The sequence below is a fragment of the Schistocerca piceifrons genome, chromosome 9 (genome assembly GCF_021461385.2).
Source record: "Schistocerca piceifrons isolate TAMUIC-IGC-003096 chromosome 9, iqSchPice1.1, whole genome shotgun sequence".
In the NCBI taxonomy this organism is placed as follows: Eukaryota; Metazoa; Arthropoda; class Insecta; order Orthoptera; family Acrididae; genus Schistocerca; species Schistocerca piceifrons.
The window spans coordinates 227854101-227877694 of NC_060146.1; the positions used below are offsets into that span (position 1 = coordinate 227854101).

Here is a 23594-nt window from a genome sequence, read left to right on the forward strand (position 1 = left end):
GTGGGCTCTAATCTCTCTGATTTTATCCTCATGGTCTCTTTGTGAGATATACGTAGGAGGGAGCAGTATACTGCTTGACTCGTCGGTGAAGGTATGTTCTCGAAAATTTAACAAAAGCCCGTACCGAGCTACTGAGCGTCTCTCCTGCAGAGTCTTACACTGGAGTTTATCTATCATCTGCGTAATGCTTTCGCGATTACCAAATGATCCTGTAACGAAGTGCGCTGCTCTCCGTTGGATCTTCTCTATCTCTTCTATCAACCCTATCTGGTACAGATCCCACACTGCTGAGCAGTATTCGAGCAGTGGGCGAACAAGCGTACTGTAACCTACTTCCTTTGTTTTCCGATTGCATTTTCTTAGGATTCTTCCAATGAATCTCAGTCTGGCATCTGCTTTACCGCCGATCAACTTTATATGATCATTCAATTTTAAATCACTCCTAATGCGTACTCCCAGATAATTTATGGAATTAACTGCTTCCAGTTGCTGACCTGCTATTTTGTAGCTAAATGATAAGGGATCTATCTTTCTATGTATTCGCAGCACATTACACTTGTCTCCATTGTCAATTGCCATTCCCTGCACCATGCGTCAATTCGCTGCAAGATCCTCCTGCATTTCAGTACAATTTTCCATTGTTACAACCTCTTGATACACCACAGCATCATCTGCAAAAAGCCTCAGTGAACTTCTAATGTCATTCACAAGGTCATTTATGTATGTTGTAAATAGCAATGGTCCTATGACACTCCCCTTCGTTGTTGTTGTGGTCTTCAGTCCTGAGACTGGTTTGATGCAGCTCTCCATGCTACTCTATCCTGTGCAAGCTTCTTCATCTCCCAGTACCTACTGCAACCTACATCCTTCTGAATCTGCTTAGTGTATTGATCTCTTGGTCTCTCTCTACAATTTTTACCCTCCACGCTGCCCTCCAATGCTAAATTTGTGATCCCTTGATGCCTCAAAACATGTCCTAACAACCGATCCCTTCTTCTAGTCAAGTTGTGCCACAAACTTCTCTTCTCCCCAATCCTATTCAATACTTCCTCATTAGTTACGTGATCTACCCACCTTATCTTCAGCATTCTTCTGTAGCACCACAATTCGAAAGCTTCTATTCTCTTCTTGTCCAAACTGGTTATTGTCCATGTTTCACTTCCATACATGGCTACACTCCATACAAATACTTTCAGAAACGACTTCCTGACACTTACATCTATACTTTATGTTAACAAATTTCTCTTCTTCATAAAAGATTTCCTTGCCATTGCCAGTCTACATTTTATATCCTCTCTACTTCGACCATCATCAGTTATTTTACTCCCTAAATAGCAAAACTCCTTTACTACTTTAAGTGTCTCATTTCCTAATCTAATCCCCTCAGCATCACCCGATTTAATTTGACTACATTCCATTATCCTCGTTTTGCTTTTGTTGATGTTCATCTTATATCCTCCTTTCAAGACACTGTCCATTCCGTTCAACTGCTCTTCCAGGTCCTTTGCTGTCTCTGACAGAATTACAATGCCATCAGCGAACCTCAAAGTTTTTACTTCTTCTCCATGAATTTTAATACCTACTCCGAATTTTTCTTTTGTTTCCTTTACTGCTTGCTCAATATACAGATTGAATAACATCGAGGAGAGGCTACAACCCTGTCTCACTCCTTTCCCAACCACTGCTTCCCTTTCATGCCCCTCGACTCTTATAACTGCCATCTGGTTTCTGTACAAATTGTAAATAGCCTTTCACTCCCTGTATTTTACCCCTGCCATCTTCAGAATTTGAAAGAGAGTATTCCAGTTAACGTTGTCAAAAGCTTTCTCTAAGTCTACAAATGCTAGAAACGTAGGTTTGCCTTTTCTTAATCTTTCTTCTAAGATAAGTCGTAAGGTTAGTATTACCTCACGTGTTCCAACATTTCTACGGAATCCAAACTGATCTTCCCCGAGGTCCGCTTCTAAGAGTTTTTCCATTCGTCTGTAAAGAATTCGCGTTAGTACTTTGCAGCTGTGACTTATTAAACTGATAGTTCGGTAATTTTCACATCTGTCAACACCTGCTTTCTTTGGGATTGGAATAATTATATTCTTCTTGAAGACTGTGGGTATTTCGCCTGTCTCATACATCTTGCTCACCAGATCGTAGAGTTTTGTCATGACTGGCTCTCCCAAGGCCATCAGTAGTTCTAATGGAATGTTGTCTACTCCCGGAGCCTTGTTTCGACTCAGGTCTTTCAGTGCTCTGTCAAACTCTTCACGCAGTATCTTATCTCCCATTTCTTCTTCATCTACATCCTCTTCCATTTCCATAATATTGTCCTCAAGTACATTGCCATTGTATAAACCCTCTATATACTCCTTCCACCTTTCTGCCTTCCCTTCTTTGCTTAGAACTGGTTTGCCATCTGAGCTCTTGATATTCATACAAGTGGTTCTCTTCTCTCCAAAGGTCTCTTTAATTTTCCTGTAGGCAGTATCTATCTTACCCCTAGTGAGATAAGCCTCTACATCCTTACATTTGTCCTCTAGCCATCCCTGCTTAGCCATTTTGCACTTCCTGTCAATCTCATTTTTGAGACGTTTGTATTCCTTTTTGCCTGCTTCATTTACTGCATTTTTATATTTTCTCCTTTCGTCAATTAAATTCAATATTTCTTCTGTTACCCAAGGATTTCTATTAGCCCTCGTCTTTTTACCTACTTGATCCTCTGCTGCCTTCACTACTTCATCCCTCAAAGCTACCCATTCTTCTTCTACTGTATTTCTTTCCCCCATTCCTGTCAATTGTTCCCTTATGCTCTCCCTGAAACTCTCTACAACCTCTGGTTCTTTCAGTTTATCCAGGTCCCATCTCCTTAAATTCCCGCCTTTTTGCAGTTTCTTCAGTTTCAATCTGCAGTTCATAACCAATAGAGTGTGGTCAGAATCCACATCTGCCCCTGGAAATGTCTTACACTTTAAAACCTGGTTCCTAAATCTCTGTCTTACTATTATGTAATCTATCTGATACCTTTTAGTATCTCCAGGATTCTTCCAGGTATACAACCTTCTTTCATGATTCTTGAACCCAGTGTTAGCTATGATTAAGTTATGCTCTGTGCAAAATTCTACAAGGCGGCTTCCTCCTTCATTTCTTCCCCCCAATCCATATTCACCTACTATGTTTCCTTCTCTCCCTTTTCCTACAGACGAATTCCAGTCACCCATGACTATTAAATTTTCGTCTCCCTTCACTACCTGAATAATTTCTTTTATCTCGTCATACATTTCATCAATTTCTTCATCATCTGCAGAGCTAGTTGGCATATAAACTTGTACTACTGTAGTAGGCATGGGCTTTGTGTCTATCTTGGCCACAATAATGCGTTCACTATGCTGTTTGTAGTAGCTAACCCGCACTCCTATTTTTTTATTCATTATTAAACCTACTCCTGCATTACCCCTATTTGATTTTGTATTTATAACCCTGTAATCACCTGACCAAAAGTCTTGTTCCTCCTGCAACCGAACTTCACTAATTCCCACTATATCTAACTTTAACCTATCCATTTCCCTTTTTAAATTTTCTAACCTACCTGTCCGATCCATAGAATGCCAATTTTCTTTCTCCTGATAATGACGTCCTCTTGAGTAGTCCCCACCCGGAGATCCGAATGGGGGACTATTTTACCTCCGGAATATTTTACCCAAGAGGACGCCATCATCATTTAATCATACAGTAAAGCTGCACGTCCTCGGGAAAAATTACGGCTGTAGTTTCCCCTTGCTTTCAGCCGTTCGCATTACCGGCACAGCAAGGCCGTTTTGGTTAATGTTACTAGGCCAGATCAGTCAATTATCCAGACTGTTACCCCTGCAACTACTGAAAAGGCTGCTGCCCCTCTTCAGGAACCACATGTTTGTCTGGCCTCTCAACAGATACCCCTCCGTTGTGGTTGCACCTACGGTACGGCCATCTGTATCGCTGAGGCACGCAAGCCTCCCCACCAACGGCAAGGTCCAATGTTCATGGGGGGAGGCACTCCCCTTCAGCACACCTGAAATCACTCTTACTTCGGAAGACTTCTGTCCATTGAGAATGACATCCTGCGTTCTTTTATCTAGGAACTCTTCAATCCAATCACACAATTGGTCTGATAGTCCATATGCTCTTACTTTGTTCATTAAACAACTGTGGGGAACTGTATCGAACGCCTTGCAGAAGTCAAGAAACACGGCATCTACCTGTGAACCCATGTCTATGGCCCTCTGAGTCTCGTGGACGAATAGCGCGAGCTGGGTTTCACACGACCGTCTTTTTCGAAACCCATGCTGATTCCTACAGAGCATGACAACCATCAGTTTACCAGATCGGATGAATGGGGATAGGCAGAGGGTCAACATGCAATATCCTGTTGCATAGCATGCAGTTGTGACCTCAGTGCCTGTTTCACTACACGTGCCATCTGCATTCTTTCCTCAGACACCAGTTTCTCAGAACTTGTACAAAAACATGTCCTCGGTTCTCACCACCCACCTGGCCTTCATTTATGTTAACCTCTTCCATCTCAGCATTTCTTTGTTGCAAGTACTCTTTTCTTCACTCCATTTTAGTTTTACACATCTTTAATTGTCTTATTTTCACACACCCCTCCCACCTCTGTTACATACAGCACACTTAGCTTTTCACTCTTATTAATTCATGTTCGATGTTTAAGCAGTAATCACTGTCTCGCATATTACCCTGTCTTCCATCATTAAGCTATCAGGTTTTCAAATCTTGTCCGACGCAGTCCCCAACAATCAGTCTTTCCTTCTCATCCCGTCCAGTAAGTCTCCCCTGACCCATGGTCGTGGGCAACTTTCCCAAAATCTACCCCTTTTCCTATATCTCTCCAGTCCTTTTCCTTCTCCCCTCTTCCTTCCTCTTCAACCCTTCTGCACGAAGGAGCCACTCGCACCGAAAGCTCGTCTAATTATAACTATCTTTTGTGCATGTGTTTTCTGCCTCTCCTTGTAGAGTAGATTTTTTATCTATCCAATTAAATTAGTTGATTCAGAATGCACACCAATATTTTGTTTGTTTATGAGATACTGTAACAATTTACTAAGTGGATTGCAAATGAGAAAATAGGTCACTGTATTACAATACGGGGTAAAAACATTACCGGCTTTTAAGTGGCTTTAGAACGTGATGGTGACATTCGTCTGAAATAAGAAGAAAAATTAATCCAGAATGAAATGTCTAACAAAGGAAATCAATCGTGTTAAACTGACTGCAACTATAATAGCAAGAATAAATTACAGTGGCAAGACCCGTCCTGGAAATAGAAGCTACAGATGTCACTAGATAGCAGGACAGCAACAGTTCTAGAATGGAGCCAAATCACAATTGCGATCTTCTATTTGGGTATTTGTTTTTATTACATATGGCCTACACATAAGAAGACATTGCAGTCTGTTTTTCACAGTTGCTCAAGCTCAGGGGGGGGGGGGGGGGGGGCAGTGACACCAGCCTGGCTGAGAGGTTGGACACAACTGCAAGGAGGGGACAAGGGAGTGAGCTTCAAATTTTGTCATGCTGCCAATCGTGTGAATCTATAATGTGTACTTTGACTTATTATGTACATGTACCACTTTCAAATTGCAGTTTGCCCAAATCCATTTGTAGTCGGAATTGAAGAGACTAAAATTGGACAAATACTCAGCAATACTATTCGTTTCTGCAGGAGACGATAAAAGTCTAGATAGGGACCAGTGGCATACTAATGTGTTTCTCACTGCTATGTTGTCGACACTCGTGACATATGACAGGAACGAAAGGGGGCGTGTCAGCTGTTTCTACAAGGCCAGTGAGATAGTGGCGAGCAGGTGATAAGTTTGAAAAAGAGAGATCTGTAACACTATCACGTCAGTACGGAAGCGAAATCCAATATATATTTCGTAAAAAAGGGCTGTGTTCTCAGTTCCCACCATAACGACAACCTCAGAAATAGTAATGTATTCAGAAGAAATAGCCAAATATTTGTGTCAATGAAGCTATTAATTTCATATCTATGCAATCGGAATGGTGAGATTATTATTACTATTAAAAATATGGATACAAAAGACTACAGGGTTAGTAAGCAAAGGCAAAAAAGAAAATGATCCAAAAATTAATGTAAATCATATCCTTTTATTTATTTTATTTCTCCTAGTATTATCAAAATGCAGACAATAAATAAATGCCATAAGTTTAGTATAGGTATAATGTTAACTTTTACACTTTATGCCAATAAAACAGTTTGTAATTTTGATTTGTCAAAATTTGTGAAAAATAATTATTTTCTCAAGGAAGAAGGGGGTCATACTATATTCGGCATCGTCTTACATTTGGGTAAATATGGTAACTATTCCTGTTTTATTCGCAACAGACTGGTTGTCAGAAAACAAACAATTAATAGATTTCAATGAAGGTATGGTGTCAGAATGAGATTTTCACTCTGCAGCCTAGTGTGCATCGATATGAAACATGGTGGCAGACTAAAACTGTGTGACAGACCGAGACTCGAACCCGGGACCTTTGCCTTTCGTGGGCAAGTGCTCTACTGACTCGGCCACCCGAGCACAGCTCACGATCCCTCCTGACAGCTTCACTTCCACCAGTACCTCGTCTCCTACCTTTCAAACTTCACAGAAGTTCCTGCGAAACTTGCAAGACTATATATCGACAACATTCACAATAAATTGTGTTGCAGTTTGTAACAGCCCTACTCTCTAATCTCTTGTTTCGTCACTTCTGTTGTGCATTGTCCCAGGTGTTTTCGTCCACGGAGGCCAGCACAACTACGAGGTGGGGACCCAATGCAAGGAGAAAATATTAAGAGCAGCAAGTGTGGTCAAACAAGAACCACTGCCAGCATCACCCCATCTGGCAGCGTGCCGTCTCCCTTGCCATTCGAAAAGTGTGCGCATACAGAAAAACCCAACGCTAAATACACATATCCCACTTTTCAAACTAAATTAAATAAATGTGCTTCAGTAATCAATGATCATCATTCATTGGCTCTAAATAACCTATGCAACACACCACTTTAACAGAGTTATATGTTACACTATAATTGTGTGTGTGTGTGTGTGTGTGTGTGTGTGTGTGTGCGTGAGAGAGAGAGAGAGAGAGAGAGAGAGAGAGAGAGAGAGAGAGATCAGAAAAGGATGCATCCAAAGGCTAGCAATATTTTTAGTTTTGTTTATGTACCTGTGGATGACTGACATGCCTACTATTTGGTGAGTTGTTACCTTTGCATTGTGCCAGAGCTTTCTGTACCGTATCAATGTGTAGGGCAACCACAGTAGAGTCTCAGTTATTAATGGTTGTGTAATGCCCACACAGTACTAGCAACAGGAATCCGGATGAAGCGAGAAGAGAATAGTGATGGAATCTTAACTTCGGTACAGAATATTTATTGTGAGCATATGTTAGGCACCTGATGGCAACGTCGCATTTACTGCCAGAGAGAACACGAGAATATCCAGTGAGGTGAAGGGGAGTATCAGAGATAGGTCACACACTGTAATCGGATTCTTTTACATCATGCCTGCCTCATGAGCTGTAATAACAAAATGTTTTGGAGAAAACTTGAAAAATATTACGGGTACATTTCCTAATCATGTACGGTAATAGAAGAAAATTTTAACTTGGCAGCTATAGAGTGGGACAGTCGTGTAATTAAAATAGTGCCACGGACAGGATGAAAATTATTCTGAGCAACTGCTTAGAGAACTAACTCGTACGGGCAACGTCTCGGATGTACTTGTAGTTGACAGACCTCAGATTTTCAAATTAGTTATCACAGAGATGGGAATTTGAGACCATAAGAATGTTATGGCATCAATAACTACAAGTGTTAAAATTAACGGTAAGAAATGCAGTAAAATATTTCTGCTCGGTAAGTGTGAGAGGAAACAGATAGCAGTTTGCACATCAGTTAGCATCAAACATTCAACCCTGAAAATGAAGAATGGGTAAAATTTGAAAGTACTGTACAATACGCTTCAGACCTGTATGTGCTGAGAAAGGTTGTGGGGGATGGGTACAGTCCACTGTTGTGCAACAGCTACTTTAGAAAATTGCTACAAAAGTAAACAGAGCTTCATTGCAGATTTATGCAAATCTGAAGACTTGTTGGCAAACAGATGCTAAATGACATTAAAATGAGAGTAAGGTGAAGAGTTGAGAAGGGATCTACAAATTAAAAAGTAAAAATCTGGTGACCAATTTGACAAAAAAATCTTAGAAATTTAAATTTTACTTAATGTCAGTAAATTGATCAAAATTACCTGTACAGTTGTTCAATGATGGTACTAGGATCAAAACAGAAAACGATACAGAGGAGGCGTAAACACTCAATTTGGTCTTTCGAGATTGTTCGACAACAGAAGACCACAATACAGTTCCTCAAATTAATCATTGCAGAACCTCCAAAATGTCACGTATTGAAAAAAGTGATTGCAGAACACAAATTTGACAATGACCACTTAATACTGGAAAGGCATCTAGACCAAATAAAATACCTGTGAGGTTCTGCACAGATTACGCAGAATAGCTCACTCTTGTTCTAGTAATAGTATGCCGTATGCCAGAGCAGTGACGGGAACGAAGAGCAGTTCGTTCCCTCTTACGGAAGGGTTGTAAGACAAGTGCATATAATTACACGCGCATACTGTTGACGTCCAGTTGTTGTAGAATTGTGGGACACATTTTATGATCCTATATTATAACATTTTTGAACAAATAAAATCTCCTCTATAAACAGCAACACAGATTCAGCAAAATGAGATACTGTGAAATTCAGTCCGCTCCAAGTTCAAAGAACGGTACCACATTTTGTATTATCGCGAAATACGGGACACGGTGTCACGGGTAACGTACGTGAGATGGATTGGCAGGTTGTCAAAATGGAAGCATGTTTTGTTGCACATAGATCTTTTCACAGCATTTCAAACATCAACTTTCTCAACCGAACGAGAAAGTATTTTGTCGACTCCCACCAACCGACGGATAAATCAGTGTCGAAATAGACTAACGGAAATCGTTGGTTGCACAGAGAGGTGTTCATTTTTGCCACTTGTTATTAGTAATACGGCTGAGGAACAGTCCAAAAGTGATTCTGCAAACCCTCTGTGAAGCACACCTACGAGCACTGCGGAGTAGTCTCGTGGTAGATCTGTAGAAAAAGAGCTCCATTTCGATGCTGCATTCCTAGACATTGGGAAGCCGTACTGTACAGATCTGCACTGTCATTCAGTGAGCAAAGTACGAGCTTACCGAACCAGATTTGGGACTTCTTCGAAGGTGGAACTTGATATGTCAATCTGAACAGAATAAAATCGACAGAGGTAAATACAATTGTGGAGTACACCAAGGAAATACGATAAGACCGCTACTGTTTAAAACACCTAAAAATATCTAGTGGAGAATGAAGGAGGCCCCATAAAAATGTTTGCAGAGGTGGTTGTCTGTAAGTAAGTAGCAATGTCAAAAGACTCTAGTGAAATGCACGAAAAACTGCAGAGGATCGAGGATCGATTTTGAGACTGGCAGTTGCCCCAAACGTAAATAAAATGTATCGTATCGACCATAAATAGGTGAGAAATGTGTTGCTGTTTGATTATGTTGCTGGTAGTAAGTCACTGGGAATAGTATCAACTGTAAAATACCTGGGAATACCTGTGTGAAAGGACGTGAAGTAGACGGATGGCTTCAGATGAGAGTGGAGTGTATGTACAAATGAGGGATGTTTTACGGTGTGCATTACTCACAGGTGGCAGACACGTGTCGAACCGATCGACAGCACTGTCCTACCGCACGACCCCGTAGTGTGCACTCAGGGTCATGCATCGAGTATATGGTGTAATTTTTGTATCTCTGTATAGGGGTGAAGCTATGTAGCCATTGTCGTGTCCAATACGGGGACACGAGCTGTCGTAGATGACAATCACGTTGGAAAGCAAAGGGGTCAGTTTTCCAAGTACATAACTTTCTTGAAATGGAGTTGTCATTGGTAATGGCTGCCAGCCAGGGGTAGCTCCCCTACCAGCACCAGGTGCTGGGACAGAAAATGTCCAGTCTCTGACCCTATAAAATATTCTCTGCCTCACTCTGTGCCAGACACGCCATGCCATCGCCTTCTAACTCTCACGATGCTGTAGGTGTACGCAAATCGGATGCCTTACCCATCAGAAGAATCCTGTTGAAATGTACTCGAGTAGGAGGTGACTCGCAAAATCGTACAACCGATTCTCGAGTACAGTTCGTACATTTGGGACTCTTGGCAGCTACTATTATGCAAGGACATCTAAAAAGGGTGTGACGTAGTTCCTAAATGGCTACTTTAACATCTAAAGTATGAGAGTGAACAATGTGGCAAGTATCAAATAACATATTACTTCCTCCCACATAAGTGTAACGTTACAAGGAGATCAAAGAATATAGAGCTCCTACGGAGGTGAAACGTCAGTTTTCCTTCCTGCACACTCGTTGCAAATGGAATGCAAAAGGAGGAAAATGGCAGTGGTACCAGAAGTATCCTTCACCATCGTGGAGTACAAACGCAGACAGTATGGAAGTCGTGTGTTTGTCGAAACATACTGTACTGTAACAGTTACGTTTTGAAAGGATAATGTTTACATGTTCCACGTAACAATGTGTTTTCTACTCTCATGAATAACTAATTTTTGTTTTGTTTTTAATTTTACAACAGTTAATACTGACATAAACCAAATGTACAACAAAACACATGAGTATTCCAGAATGTTATTTACATTGAATTCAATGTGAACTTATTATTTAATCAATTCTGGGGATCTTACTGATTCCAATGACACAGTTAGTTTCACTACAACCTGACTTAATTAAAAGTTAAGGGTAACTGAAGTTCCGACTATGGTAAGTAACATGGGAAAACTCTGAGGTAACAGACCGAATACGAAGCGCTGTTACAGTGCATCCAAAAGTAGACATTTCACTCCTTCTAAAAATGTACTTTAATTTGCTTGTAACTAACTAACTTCCAAAATATCTGATACAGAAAGTTTGGAATCTCATAATTATGGCTGCCTATATTGCCTTAATGCTTCCAAGATTCTGAACTTACACAAAATAGTTTTTTTTTTTTTTTTTTTTTAATCAGATGACATCTATCATTAAATCAATTAAGGCACTAATTTGACTCTGAATAATTTATTATTTTCAAGACAGCAAGACTAATAGCTGCACTCATAAGTAGGATAATTCTGACTACTGAAGCATAATGATATTCCATATAATTTTATAATTTACTAACCTAAAACATTTTTCATAAACCAGGTAACAGTGATGTCTCATAGCCCATACAAAATATCAACATTTAACCGTGCCGATTTTAAAACTATTAAGTAGTTTAAGGAATCACAACATATTCTTACGACTGTCTTTAAATACCCACCCCTGCCCCAGAATTGTCAATCTGCTGCCCGCAATTGTACACACAATAACTGTGTCAGTTAAAGAGAAAGTCTGCGAGCGGCAAATGACTGTGTAACAAATGTGCAGGCTACAGTGGAAGACCCGGGTTACTAGCGAGTAACACCGACATACGCAAAAACTTTGTGCCTCGAGTGTGTACACTTAACGAATACATAAATAAAGAGTACACAACCTTCACATCATAAAATTTCATGTGCAATAGGAAACACACAAGTCGTCTCGCTAATTTACGGCTGGATTATTTCTCTTCCGAACATACTGACGAAGGCCGAGGTGAGCACCTATTTCCTGTGTAACTGTGATCTGTAAAAATGGAAACAATCCACAATGTCATAGAGGTAATAAATTGGGAGAAGCCACTTTAAAATTCATCTGTTTGTGGTCAGTATCATTTGACACTTCCCTTTATAAAATGTTTCCAGCACATTATTTCAGAACATCGAGATACAAGACAGATACATGAAATTGAGTGCACCATCAACAGGTAAAGAGGAAAGTCACACACTGTGCGGGTCTCCGACAGAGAAATAACACGGGAAGGCTCACCTTGTTCTCGGGGCACATTCCTGAGGTGTGCGCCTTGAGACGGCTCAGTGTGGCGCCCAGGTGGATGTCGGGGCAATTGAGCAGCACCGACAGGAGGGCGTGTGTCGCACAGCTGTTGGGCACCATCTGCGGGCAGAAGAGGGATGTCTGTTTACAACAACTGGCGAGCTGAGCTGGAGCACATTCTAGAGATCACTACCACAACTGCACAAAATATCCAAATAAAAACTGCCGCGCACCCCGTCGTTATCATATCGCAAATAGTACGAAGTAACAGAAATAATTCTGCAACGGAACATTTAAACCTGTAAAGCTTTAACGAAACCGGCTCGGGTGCGAGGAAGAAATACGTCGCGGCACTCTTATATATCGACAGAGTGGAAATACTGCTATCTGGCAAATGCACGAGCAGCATTTACGAGTAAACGTAAAAAGCTAAATTCACTTTCTGTTTATTTTCTGCCAATGAACTGTACTTAAAATATAAGGTAAAAACAGCCCTTTACTGTTATTTGCGAGGCAGGTCACAGTCTTGAGAATAAAGGCAGAGTGCAAAGGAGAGATGACATATAAAACACGTTCCAAATTTTAATTGTTAAGCTATATCAAATGTCAGGTGAAATAATTTTAAGAGTATTTGTTCTACACTCAAATGTAGGGTATCTGCTGAATAAAAAAGAAATAATAACAACACTAATAGAAACTGTGGACTATTAGGTTTGGGTGTCAATGTACTGATATAGAATTAAAATTGAGACATATTCTATTACAGAGAAACGGAGCAGTATTACTATTTTGAATGACTCTTTGACAGAATACCTACATCTACGCCTACATATATACTGTGCAAACCATTGAGAAGTGCACGGCAGAGGATACGTCCTATCGTACCAGTTATAAGGGTTACTTCCCATTCCATTCACATATGCAGTGTTGGAAGATTGGTTGTTTAAATGCCTCTGTGTGTGCTGTAATTAATCTATTCTTGTCCTCACGATCCCTGTGTGAGCGATACGTAAGAGGTTGTCACATAATCGTAGACACACATTTTGGTACCGAATCTCAGCCCCCCACCTCCAAACACACACACACCCACAAACACACATATCCATAGAAGCAAGCACACCTCACACACACACACACACACACACACACACACACACACACACACACACACAAATGGCTTTCCACACTGAGCCACCAGAAATGGAAGTCATCTGTCCTTCTTTTATGAATGTGTGGGTGTTTCCTTTTCTGAAGAAGGCTTTCATGAAAAGCTAAATGTGTTAACAGTCTCTTTGTCATTCCTGTTTGCAATTTGAAGTGTCATCTTTACAGTGAGTAGATTGTTGATATTCCAAACTGGACTTTCCACTGTTTCAGCATGTCTGTTGAGTTTCTTCAGCAAGTCTGTTACACTCTCCCACAGATCAAACAAGCTGCAACAATTCGTGCTGCCCTTCTCTGGATACATCCGAAATCCCCCATTAGTCCTATTGGGTCCTATACACTCACGTAATATTCTAGGAATGGGTCGCACAAGTGATTTGTAAGAAATCTCCTTTGTAGACTGACTGCTCTTCCCCAGTATTCTACAAATAAACCTAAGTCTACCACCCCCTTTACCAACAAATGAGCATATGTGATCATTAAATTTCATACCCCTACAAAGTTTTACACCCAAGTATCTGTACGAGTTGGCCGATTCCAACAACGACACATTGATATTACAGATGTAAGATACTAGGTTTTTTCATTTTGTGAAGTGCACCATTTTATGTTTTTGTACACTTAAAGCAAGTTGTCAATCTTCAAACTTCATTGTAATCTTACCAAGATCTGTCTGAATATTTATGGAGCTTCTTTTAGACAGTACTTCATTATAGATAACTGCCTCATCTGCAAAAAGTCTGAGGCTACTATTAATATTGTTCACACACTAAGGGCATCGTTAAAAAGAAACAATAGATATTCTGCAATAATTCTCATCTACAGACAGTTGCACCACATTCTGACAGAGGCACAGAGGACACCTACAAAGTGTTAGACATCTCTCGGCACGATAATGTCAGATTTTATTACACAGGTAGGACAAAAAGTACAAGGTATTTCTCCAGTAGGAAATGTTGAATACAACAGCAGAAATGATAGATGGTGGCTAGACCACAAGCCGGTAGCATCTGTCGAGGCAAACGACAGGCAGACACCCTACCGGTCACTAAAACTGAAACAGTGTGACAGCAGTGTGAAACAGATGTGAAGTCAGTAGGAAGGGCAGTATGTGCTCACATATGCATACGATTTGAATCTCAGTGCAACAGCACTAACTAGGTAAGAAGAATGTTACCTACATTCTGTACATTAGAAAAGATTATACAGCAGATTTCTATTCCGGGCCTCTCATTCGAACATCAGCTGGAGAACCGCAGCAGGAGACTGCAATTTTGTGTCCTGCAATATTGCCACTCGTGCAGTCGGGATCCCACAGCTGCCACACAAATATGGAATCGACGGATTCTGTAGGGCGGCACTCTGCACTACGGAGGAATTCGACAGCCCCACAGAACGAGATGACAGATACGCCATCCGCTCGGCTGTGAGGTTTCCCGGTGTCGTAATCGAACAGGCCCTGCGGGACAGGACGGGGGGGCCTCGGGTAAACAACACAGTCACCTCCGATCGGTAAGTCAGACGGTCGGCATTACATTTTCTACTCATTATGTGACTGTGCTGTAACTTTGTGGTTTTTCTGACACTACCTTTCGACAGTATACTGGTACCCATGCCATCCCGACCTCCCTCGATACGGAGGGTGTTCTACTGTCGCCCCAGTCGGCACATTTTCCACACCTCTCACTCGTCGAATTCATCCACCCTCGGTTCGCCGAGAGACCGGTACGTCACCTGCAGACACCCATTACAGTCGACGAACTCCGATACAGAATGACGAATGACATGCACGTATCTGTCGCCCGAGTTCAGTTCTATTTGGTGTCTGGCCAGGTCTGAGCTGTTGTCACTGCTACAGCTGGAAGTTTAGTGCATTAAGTTTTGCAATGTGTGTGCCCAAATTACCTTCAAATTTAGTTGTATACTCTTCTTGAGTAATATTTCTATATTTTCTACCATATCTGATGTCACAATTTTAATGGGCAGCAGGGTATAACATCAAGAGTGTGTCTGCCCACCATCTGAGGCAAAAACCGTCACTGGGGTTTGAAGAGGATGACATACAGCTCTGAAAACTGCGAGTCTGCTAGCCTACCGCATCACACTGCCCAGACTATGCCATTTCGCATTCTGGGAATGTGACACACTGAGATAACTTTATAATTCAGGCGATCTTAGAACAGTAATGTGCAGATTAAAAACAGATGTGAAGATAGAAAGAAAGTAAAAAACTGTCAAGTGAATACAAAATATAGACTGTAAGATTTTATTTAAGAACAGAGAGCGATACCAAATTATACTACGCAACAGTTCGGCAATTTGCAAAATTAAGTGGAAACACTATTTCGAATGAAATGAGGCAGTTATTAACAATAAGACAAGATAATTTGTAGAATATACTGAACTGTGCAAACCATTTGGATACCTGTTCGTAAAGATGTGATAAGATGGAGTGAAAATTTGGTAATAGAAACATGTGAACACAATACGAGTGGGTTAAACTTTCTACAGGCCATGCAAGTGCTGCTCTCATTTACAGTATAGTGTAAAAGTTGGCAATGCCTGTGATTGTCTCAGTGATGGCAGCCAGTTGGAGAAAAGCATTAGTGGAGCTAACGAGTTTCCCAGAAAATGACAAAATACGAATGACTCGCATTATTTTTACATGAACATTTTTTTGCCATATATCTACGTTTATTATGTAAATTAAGATCAGAATATGATATTTCACTTGTGGTGATGGACGCACAAGAATTATTCGTGGTTTGCAGACAGCTCTGTCTTTAATTTTTACTATTGAAACATGCTGATGTTTCCATTATTAATAAATCTAGCAATTTGTACGGTGAAATATTACTAACGATTTTTTTTTCTTAAATGTGGAATGTTGTGTTGGTGACAGACTGCAATCAATTATTTACATTTTATGGATGACCTTTCATTAATTTTCTCCTTAATCTGCATTCTGGCTTTTCCATTGTAGATGTATAAAGGCAGTTCGGTGTTTTTTATGTTGAAGCAGTTATTACTGTGTCTGTCTAAATTATGGAAATCTGTTTTGTCACAGTCTGATCATATGTAATTTATATGCAACAGAGAATTATTGTCTGGATGACAGACGAATTACATATGTTGTGTTTTGTTTTGTTTCAGGTCACAAAAACAATTAAGGTTAACTGCCAGTGCCAGAATCTTACAACATTAATAGGAAAAAGAAGTTAAAAGTGACTTCGTGTTAAGTCCAATCGATGGAAGGAAAAACAGCTAAGAAGAAGTACTTTCTCTTGAAGTAACATCCACAAAATATGCTGTAGAGACAACAGAGAACCCACACTAAAGATTAAATGTTATTCGCCATATTGCTACAATGGATAAAAAGTAAAACGCGGTTGACAGCTGGTTAAAAAAAGGGCATCTGGTCAGGAAACGGCAAACTGTCAAAGGCCGATGACAATGAGCACAAAGTGCTGGGTGATCACCAATTAAAAAATGACAATGGCTAAAATGACAGTGTGCAATACGCAACCTAGTGAGAAGGTAGAGAGGAGGTCAGCCAAGCAGCCGGGAGAGGTTTAATTCCCCTAAAGGGAAGACCAGTGGTGATGCCAAAGTGACACCACCTGCTGACAGGCGGCAACACGAAGATTGTAGGAAGGAATAGAAAAACTAGTGGGGCCGAGGTAGGTGGACTGTAGCCTTTGGCAGCAGCGTAAGCAACCTTGTTTCCCGTCAGACAGACGTGAACGGGAACCCACTTAAACACCACAGTGGACCCCTCACGAGCGAGCAAGAAAAAGCTTTCTCGGACCCATTGCACTAAAGGATGGACTGCATACAGCACACGGAGGCTCTGAAGGACACAGAGAGAATTGGAGCAGACGAAAAAATTGAAAAGCCTTTGTTGCCGGATGTACTGCGTGGCCTGATACAAGGCGAAGATCTCCGCTGTAAATACTGAGCAGTGTTCCAGAAGCCAATACCAGAAATGATCAGTGCCAATGGTGAAGGGACACCCGACACCACAGTCAGTCCGAGAGCCACCAGTGTAAACGTAGGTACTATCGCTAAGTTCCGTGCAAAGGTCGACAAACTTACAGCTGTATATCAAATCTGGAGTAGAGCCCTTAGGAAGCGATCAAAGTCCGAGGTAACTGCGGGCTGCCACTCAATGCCGAGGCGGAGAAGGGCTCGCACCTGTCGGGAAAGTGGCAAGTAGAGTGAAGTTAAGCTGCCAAACCAATAGCAGAAAGCGAACTCCAGGAGGTAACAGAGGAGAGAGACGTGCCCCGTACTGGCAGTCAAAGGAGTCGAAGAAGGAGACGTAGGATGGGTGGCTAGGCACCCCAGACAGACGGTACGCATATCTGCCGAGGAGAATATTACATTGGTACTACAGCAGTAGTTCGGCAGCTTCTGCACACAGACTATCGACCCGGCTAGTGTAAAAAGTACCAGTGGTCAAACGGATTAAACGATTGGGCATCGTATTTATACATCATAAGACGGACGGACATGCAAATGCATCAACAAAACTCCCACGTCTAGTTTTGACTGGAGAAGGGATTGCTACTAACAGAGGAGGGCAGTCCGATCTGCTCCCCAGGAAACACCACTGAGGACATGAAGGACATTGAGGGCCAGAGTACAGCGGGTGCCCAGGTAAGACGTGTGGGAACCGTGAGAATTTCCTATCTAGTAGGAGCTGCCGGAATTTCATAGTTTCAGTGACCAGAGGAGAAACGTGCCTGAGGCGTAAAGACACTGGAAGAAACCCACTGAGTCACAAGAAATTCATAAAAACAGTTTTGTCAGTGGTAAATTGACGACTGCTGCCGATGCCCCACGAGTAAACACGATCTAGATATCACTGAAGATGCCACTCCAGGAGACAAGTCCTTGGAGAACTGCAACAGATTGCAAAGCCATTAACGAAAAGGGAGGCGGAGATGCCCAGCTGGAGACAAACCATAATAAGCTTAATGCCGATAGCAAAGAGGACAATCCTCAGGACGGAACCCTGAGGCACCCCATTTTCCTAGATAATGTGACCGATAAGGCAGAACCCACACATACCGTGCAAACTCTTGTCTTTTAAAAATTCCTGAAGGAAATGGGGCAGGCGGTCTAGAAAACTACACGTGTACACACTATGGAGGATACCCTCCAGCAGCTGTTATAGGCTTTCTCCAAATCAAAAAACATGGCCACAGTCTGGCATTTCTACAAAAAAACCGTTCACGGCATAGCTCAACAAAGTGATGAGATGGTCAACTGCAAAACAGTCTGGTCTAAATGTACAATGTGCAGTGGTTAGTAAAATGCAAGACTCCAGCCACCAAATCAGGTCGGCATGAACCATACGTTCCATTACCTTGCAAACATCCGTGGTGAGGGAAATGGGGTGGCTGCTAGAAGGAAGGTGCTTGTGCTTTACGGGCTTAGTTATAGGTATGACAGTGGCTTCACGCCAGTATCTGGGAAATGTGCCATCTGCCCAGATGTGATTGTCTGTTGTTGTTGTTGTTGTTGCTGTTGTTGTTGTGGTCTTCAGTCCTGAGACTGGTTTGATCCACCTCTCCATACTGCTCTATCCTGTGCAAGCTTCTTCATCTCCCAGCACCTACTGCAGCCTACATCCTTCTGAATCTGCTTAGTGTATTCATCTCTTGGTCTCCCTCTAAGATTTTTACCCTCCATGCTGTAAATTGATAATCCCTCAATGTCTCAGAACATGTCCTACCAACCGATCACTTCTTCTAGTCAAGTTGTGCCACATGCTCCTCTTCTCCCCAATTCTATTCAATACCTCCTCATTAGTTTTGTGATCTACCCATCTAATCTTCAGCATTCTTCTGTAGCACCACATTTCGAAAGCTCCTATTCTCTTCTTGTCTAAACTATTTATCGTCCACGTTTCACTTCCATACATGGCTACAGTCCATACAAATACTTTCAGAAACGACTTCCTGACATTTAAATCTATACACGATGTTAACAAATTTTTCTTCTTCAGAAACGCTTTTCTTGCCATTGCCACTCTACATTTTATGTCCTCTCTACTTCGACCATCATCAGTTATTTTGCTCCCCAAATAGCAAAACTCATTCACTACTTTAAGTGTCTCATTTCCTAATCTAATTCCCTCAGCATCACCCGACTTAATTCGACTACATTCCATTATCCTCGTTTTGCTTTTGTTGATGTACACCTTATACCCTCCTTTCAAGGTACTGTACATTCCATTCAACTGCTCTTCCAAGTCCTTTGCTGCCTCTGGCAGAATTACAATGTCATCGGCGAACCTCAAGTTTTTATTTCTTCTCCATGGATTTTAATACCCACTCTGAAGTTTTCTTTAGTTTCCTTTACTGCTTGCTCAATATACAGATTGAATAGCATCGGGGGTAGGCTACAACCCTGTCTCACTCCCTTCCCAACCACTGCTTCCCTTTCATACCCCTCAACTCTTATAACTGCCATCTGGTTTCTGTACAAATTGTAAATAGCCTTTTGCTCCCTGTATTTTACCCCTGCCACCTCCAGAATTTGAAAGAGAGTATTCCAATCAACATTGTCAAAAGCTTTCTCTAAGTCTACAAATGCTAGAAATGTAGGTTTGCCTTTCCTTAATCTTTCTTGTAAGATAAGTTGTAGGGTCAGTATTGCCTTACGTGTTCCAACATTTCTACGGAATCCAAACTGATCTTCCCCAAGGTCGGCTTCTATAAGTTTTTCCATTCGTCTGTAAATAATTCGCGTTAGTATTTTGCAGCTGTGACTTATTAAACTGATGGTTTGGTAATTTTCATATCTGTCAACACCTGCTTTCTTTGGGATTGGGATTATTATATTCTTCTTGAATTCTGAGGGTATTTCACCTGTCTCATACATTTTGCTCACCAGATGGTAGAGTTTTGTCAGGACTGGCTCTCCCAAGGCTGTCAGTAGTTCTAATGGAATGTTGTCAACTCCGGGGGCCTTACTACGGTATGTTGATGATTTTCACTTATGGACCGTCTGACAGCAACTGAATAAAACACAATTTTAGTGCCATACGCGTTTCGCCTTTATTTTCTGCAAGGCATCATCAGTGGCAGGTTGCGTAGACAGTTTCTTACATATTACGCTCCTGTTGCATTTTTGGTCTTGTTCTTCTTCCTATGAGCGCCAATTTGCTGTTTTTTCTGCATTCCACAGCACTATGCACTGAACGCTTTTTTTAATGCAATGTTTTGGTTTCTGTTGCCGACTCATAGGAAGAAGAACAAGACCAAAAATGCAACAGGAGCGTAATATGTAAGAAACTGTCTACGCAACCTGCCACTGATGATGCCTTGCAGAAAATAAAAGCGAAACGCGTATGGTACTAAAATTGTGTTTTATTCAGTTGCTGTCAGACGGTCCATAAGTGAAAATCATCAACATACCGTAGTATTACGCGCAACTGAGGAGGACAGGACCAAAAAATTGAAGAAGTCCGGGGGCCTTGTTTCGACTCAGGTCTTTCAGTGCTCTGTCAAACTCTTCACGCAGTATCATATCTCCCAATTCATCTTCATCTACATCCTCTTCCATTTCCATAATATTGTTCTCAAGTACATCGCCCTTGTATAGACTCTCTATATACTCCTTCCACCTTTCTGCTTTCCCTTCTTTGCTTAGAACTCGGTTTCCATCAAAGCTCTTGATATTCATGCAAGTGGTTCTCCTTTCTCCAAAGGTTTCTTTAATTTTCCTGTGGGCAGTATCTATCTTACCCCTAGTGAGATAACCCTCTACATCCTTATATTTGTCCTCTAGCCACCCCTGCTTAGCTATTTTGCACTTCCTGTCGATCTTGTTTTTGAAACGTTTGTATTCCTTTTTGCCTACTTCATTTACTGCATTTTTATATTTTCTCCTTTCATCAATTAAATTCAGTATTTCTTCTGTTACCCAAGGATTTCTATTAGCCCTCATCTTTTTACCTACTAGGTCCTCTGCTGCTTTCACTACTTCATCTCTCAAAGCTACCCATTCTTCTTCTACTGTATTTCTTTCCCCCATTCCTGTCAATTGTTCCCTTATGCTCTTCCTGAAACGCTGTACAACCTATGTTTCTTTCAGTTTATCCAGGTCCCATCTCCTTAAATTACCAACTTTTTGCAGTTTCTTCAGTTTTAATCTACAGTTCATAACCAATAGATTGTGGTCAGAATCCACATCTGCCCCTGGAAATGGCTTACAATTTAAAATCTGGTTCCTAAATCTCTGTCTTACCATTATATAATCTATCTGAAACCTTCTAGTATCCCCAGGGTTCTTCCATGTATACAACCTTCTTTCATGATTCTTGAACCAAGTGTTAGCTATGATTAAGTTATGCTTTGCGCAAAATTCTACCAGGCGGCTTCCTCTTTCATTTCTTAGCCCCAATCCATATTCACCTATACTATGTTTCCTTCTCTCCCTTTTCCTACTCTCGAATTCCAGTCACCCATGACTATCAAATTTTCATCTCCCTTCACTACCTGAATAATTTCTTTTCTCTCATCATACACTTCATCAATTTTTTCTTCATCTGCAGAGCTAGTTGGCATGTAAACTTGTACTACTGTAGTAGGTGTGGGCTTCATGTCTATCTTGGCCACAATAATGTGTTCACTATGCTGTTTGTAGTAGCTTACCTGTACTCCTATTTTTTTATTAATTATTGTATGCATTAAGGAGAAATTGCTTCCACGCAAGAAAAAGGTGCTGCAACATAGATCGGTTAGGTGGGTGATTTGGTTGGTTGGTTGGTCGGTTGGGGAGAGGACCAAACAGTGAGGTCATCAGTCCGAAGATCGGGATGATGTGAGACCACGATCAAGCTGCGACATAGTAAAGGCGACACTGTAGCATACACGATTCTGATAGGAGATGTATATCATCCGAGCCTCCTCCACTTGTTTTCAATGGATGAAGGCAGGGTGATAGTGAATAGAGCTCAAAATCTCCACAAAATAGTGGCCTAAAGTGTTGGAGATAGCAACAGAATCCACAATGACATCACATGCTACATTCAGACCAGAAAGTAGGGAATTGGCCTCAGTCCCAGAGAGTCAGTGGAGGTTAGCCCACACAACAGAAAAGAGAGTGGAATTGTTAAAAGAACTAGTACATAAAATCCAACTAGCTTTTTTGCCATCCTGAAGAATGCGTGACACCGTGCGTACAACTGTTTACAACAAACAAAGCTCGCCATCGGTAGGATGACGGTTAAAAACACAGAGAACATGTCTACGTGCACGAATTGTGACGCGGCATGCCTCAGTCGAACAACTGACCAGGACACGGAGCAGTGAAGGTGAAATGGAACGGAACATTCTACGGCAAGAAGTATAATGATTGTAAAGTATTCTACCTGGTCATCACAACATCCAAATGTCGTTCACTGAAGGTCGGGAGGGAGTTGGCCTAAGAAAGCTGCCTCTGGGGTTTACACATAGGTGGGGTAGGAGTAAGCAAACGGATAGCACACGAGAAATGGTCGCTCGAGTACGTGTCAGAGAACGGACCACTCGAGATAACGGGCAAGCTGGGCAGTGCAGAAGGAGAGGTCCAAATGGGAATAGGCATGCGTGGAGTCTGAGAGAAATGTGGATTCTCCAGTGTTGAGCCAGATGGGGTCGAATTGACTGAGAAGGCCAGCCAAGAGGGCACCTCTAGGACAGGGTCTGGAAGAGTCCCAGAGGGGACGGTGTGCATTAATGTCACCGAGCAGCTAAAAAGGGGTAAGAGAGTTGACCAATAAGCAGGAGGAATCTGCCCTGGTGACATCGTATGACAAAGGGATGTAAAATTTGCAAAGAGAAAAGGTGAAGCGAGGAAGGAAAATGCGGATTGCAACAGCTTGCAGTCAGGTGTTCAGTGAGGTGGTCCGACTATGTGAACATCATCCCGGACGAGTAGAACAACTCTCCCACGAGACGGGTGCCATTCCCAGAGGAAATCCAAAGCGAACTGGAAAAAAAAATGGCAGAGTTCAAAGCGGTTACGAGGACGCAATTTTGTTTCCCAGAGGCAGAAAAAAATTGGACACTACGATTCCGAGATCAGCCACAATTCCTCCTCCTCGGATCTAATGCCACAAACATTCCACCGGAGGAGAGTCACGACAGAGAAAGGCGAGGAGGGAAAAAATAAAAGGTTGTCACCTCAGCAACTACCAGTTGCCAGTTTTCGTAGACTCACTGCTACGAGGCACAGAGGATCCTGCTCCGTGAGATCTGCAGAGGCACCACCATTCTGACTGGGTCGGCCTGTGGATTCCAGGGCAGAAAAACGACTGGCGGTGCACACTGGTTAAACGGAGGTCAGCCAGTTGAGGATATCACGTGGTGGTTCCACTGAAGAGGATCTCCGAG

At 41.7% G+C, this 23594-nt stretch overlaps 1 protein-coding gene across 4 annotated transcripts in view; it reads right to left on the reverse strand.

Annotated features, from left to right (window-relative positions):
* Positions 1–23594, reverse strand: part of LOC124716923 (ubiquitin carboxyl-terminal hydrolase calypso) — a 186368-nt gene that overhangs the window by 136601 nt on the left and 26173 nt on the right. For all 4 annotated transcript variants that reach the window (XM_047243497.1, XM_047243496.1, XM_047243499.1 and 1 more), the window contains exon 3: positions 12037–12162. In XM_047243497.1, coding sequence (XP_047099453.1) covers positions 12037–12162 — 126 coding nt within the window. The remainder of the gene's footprint in view (positions 1–12036; positions 12163–23594) is intronic.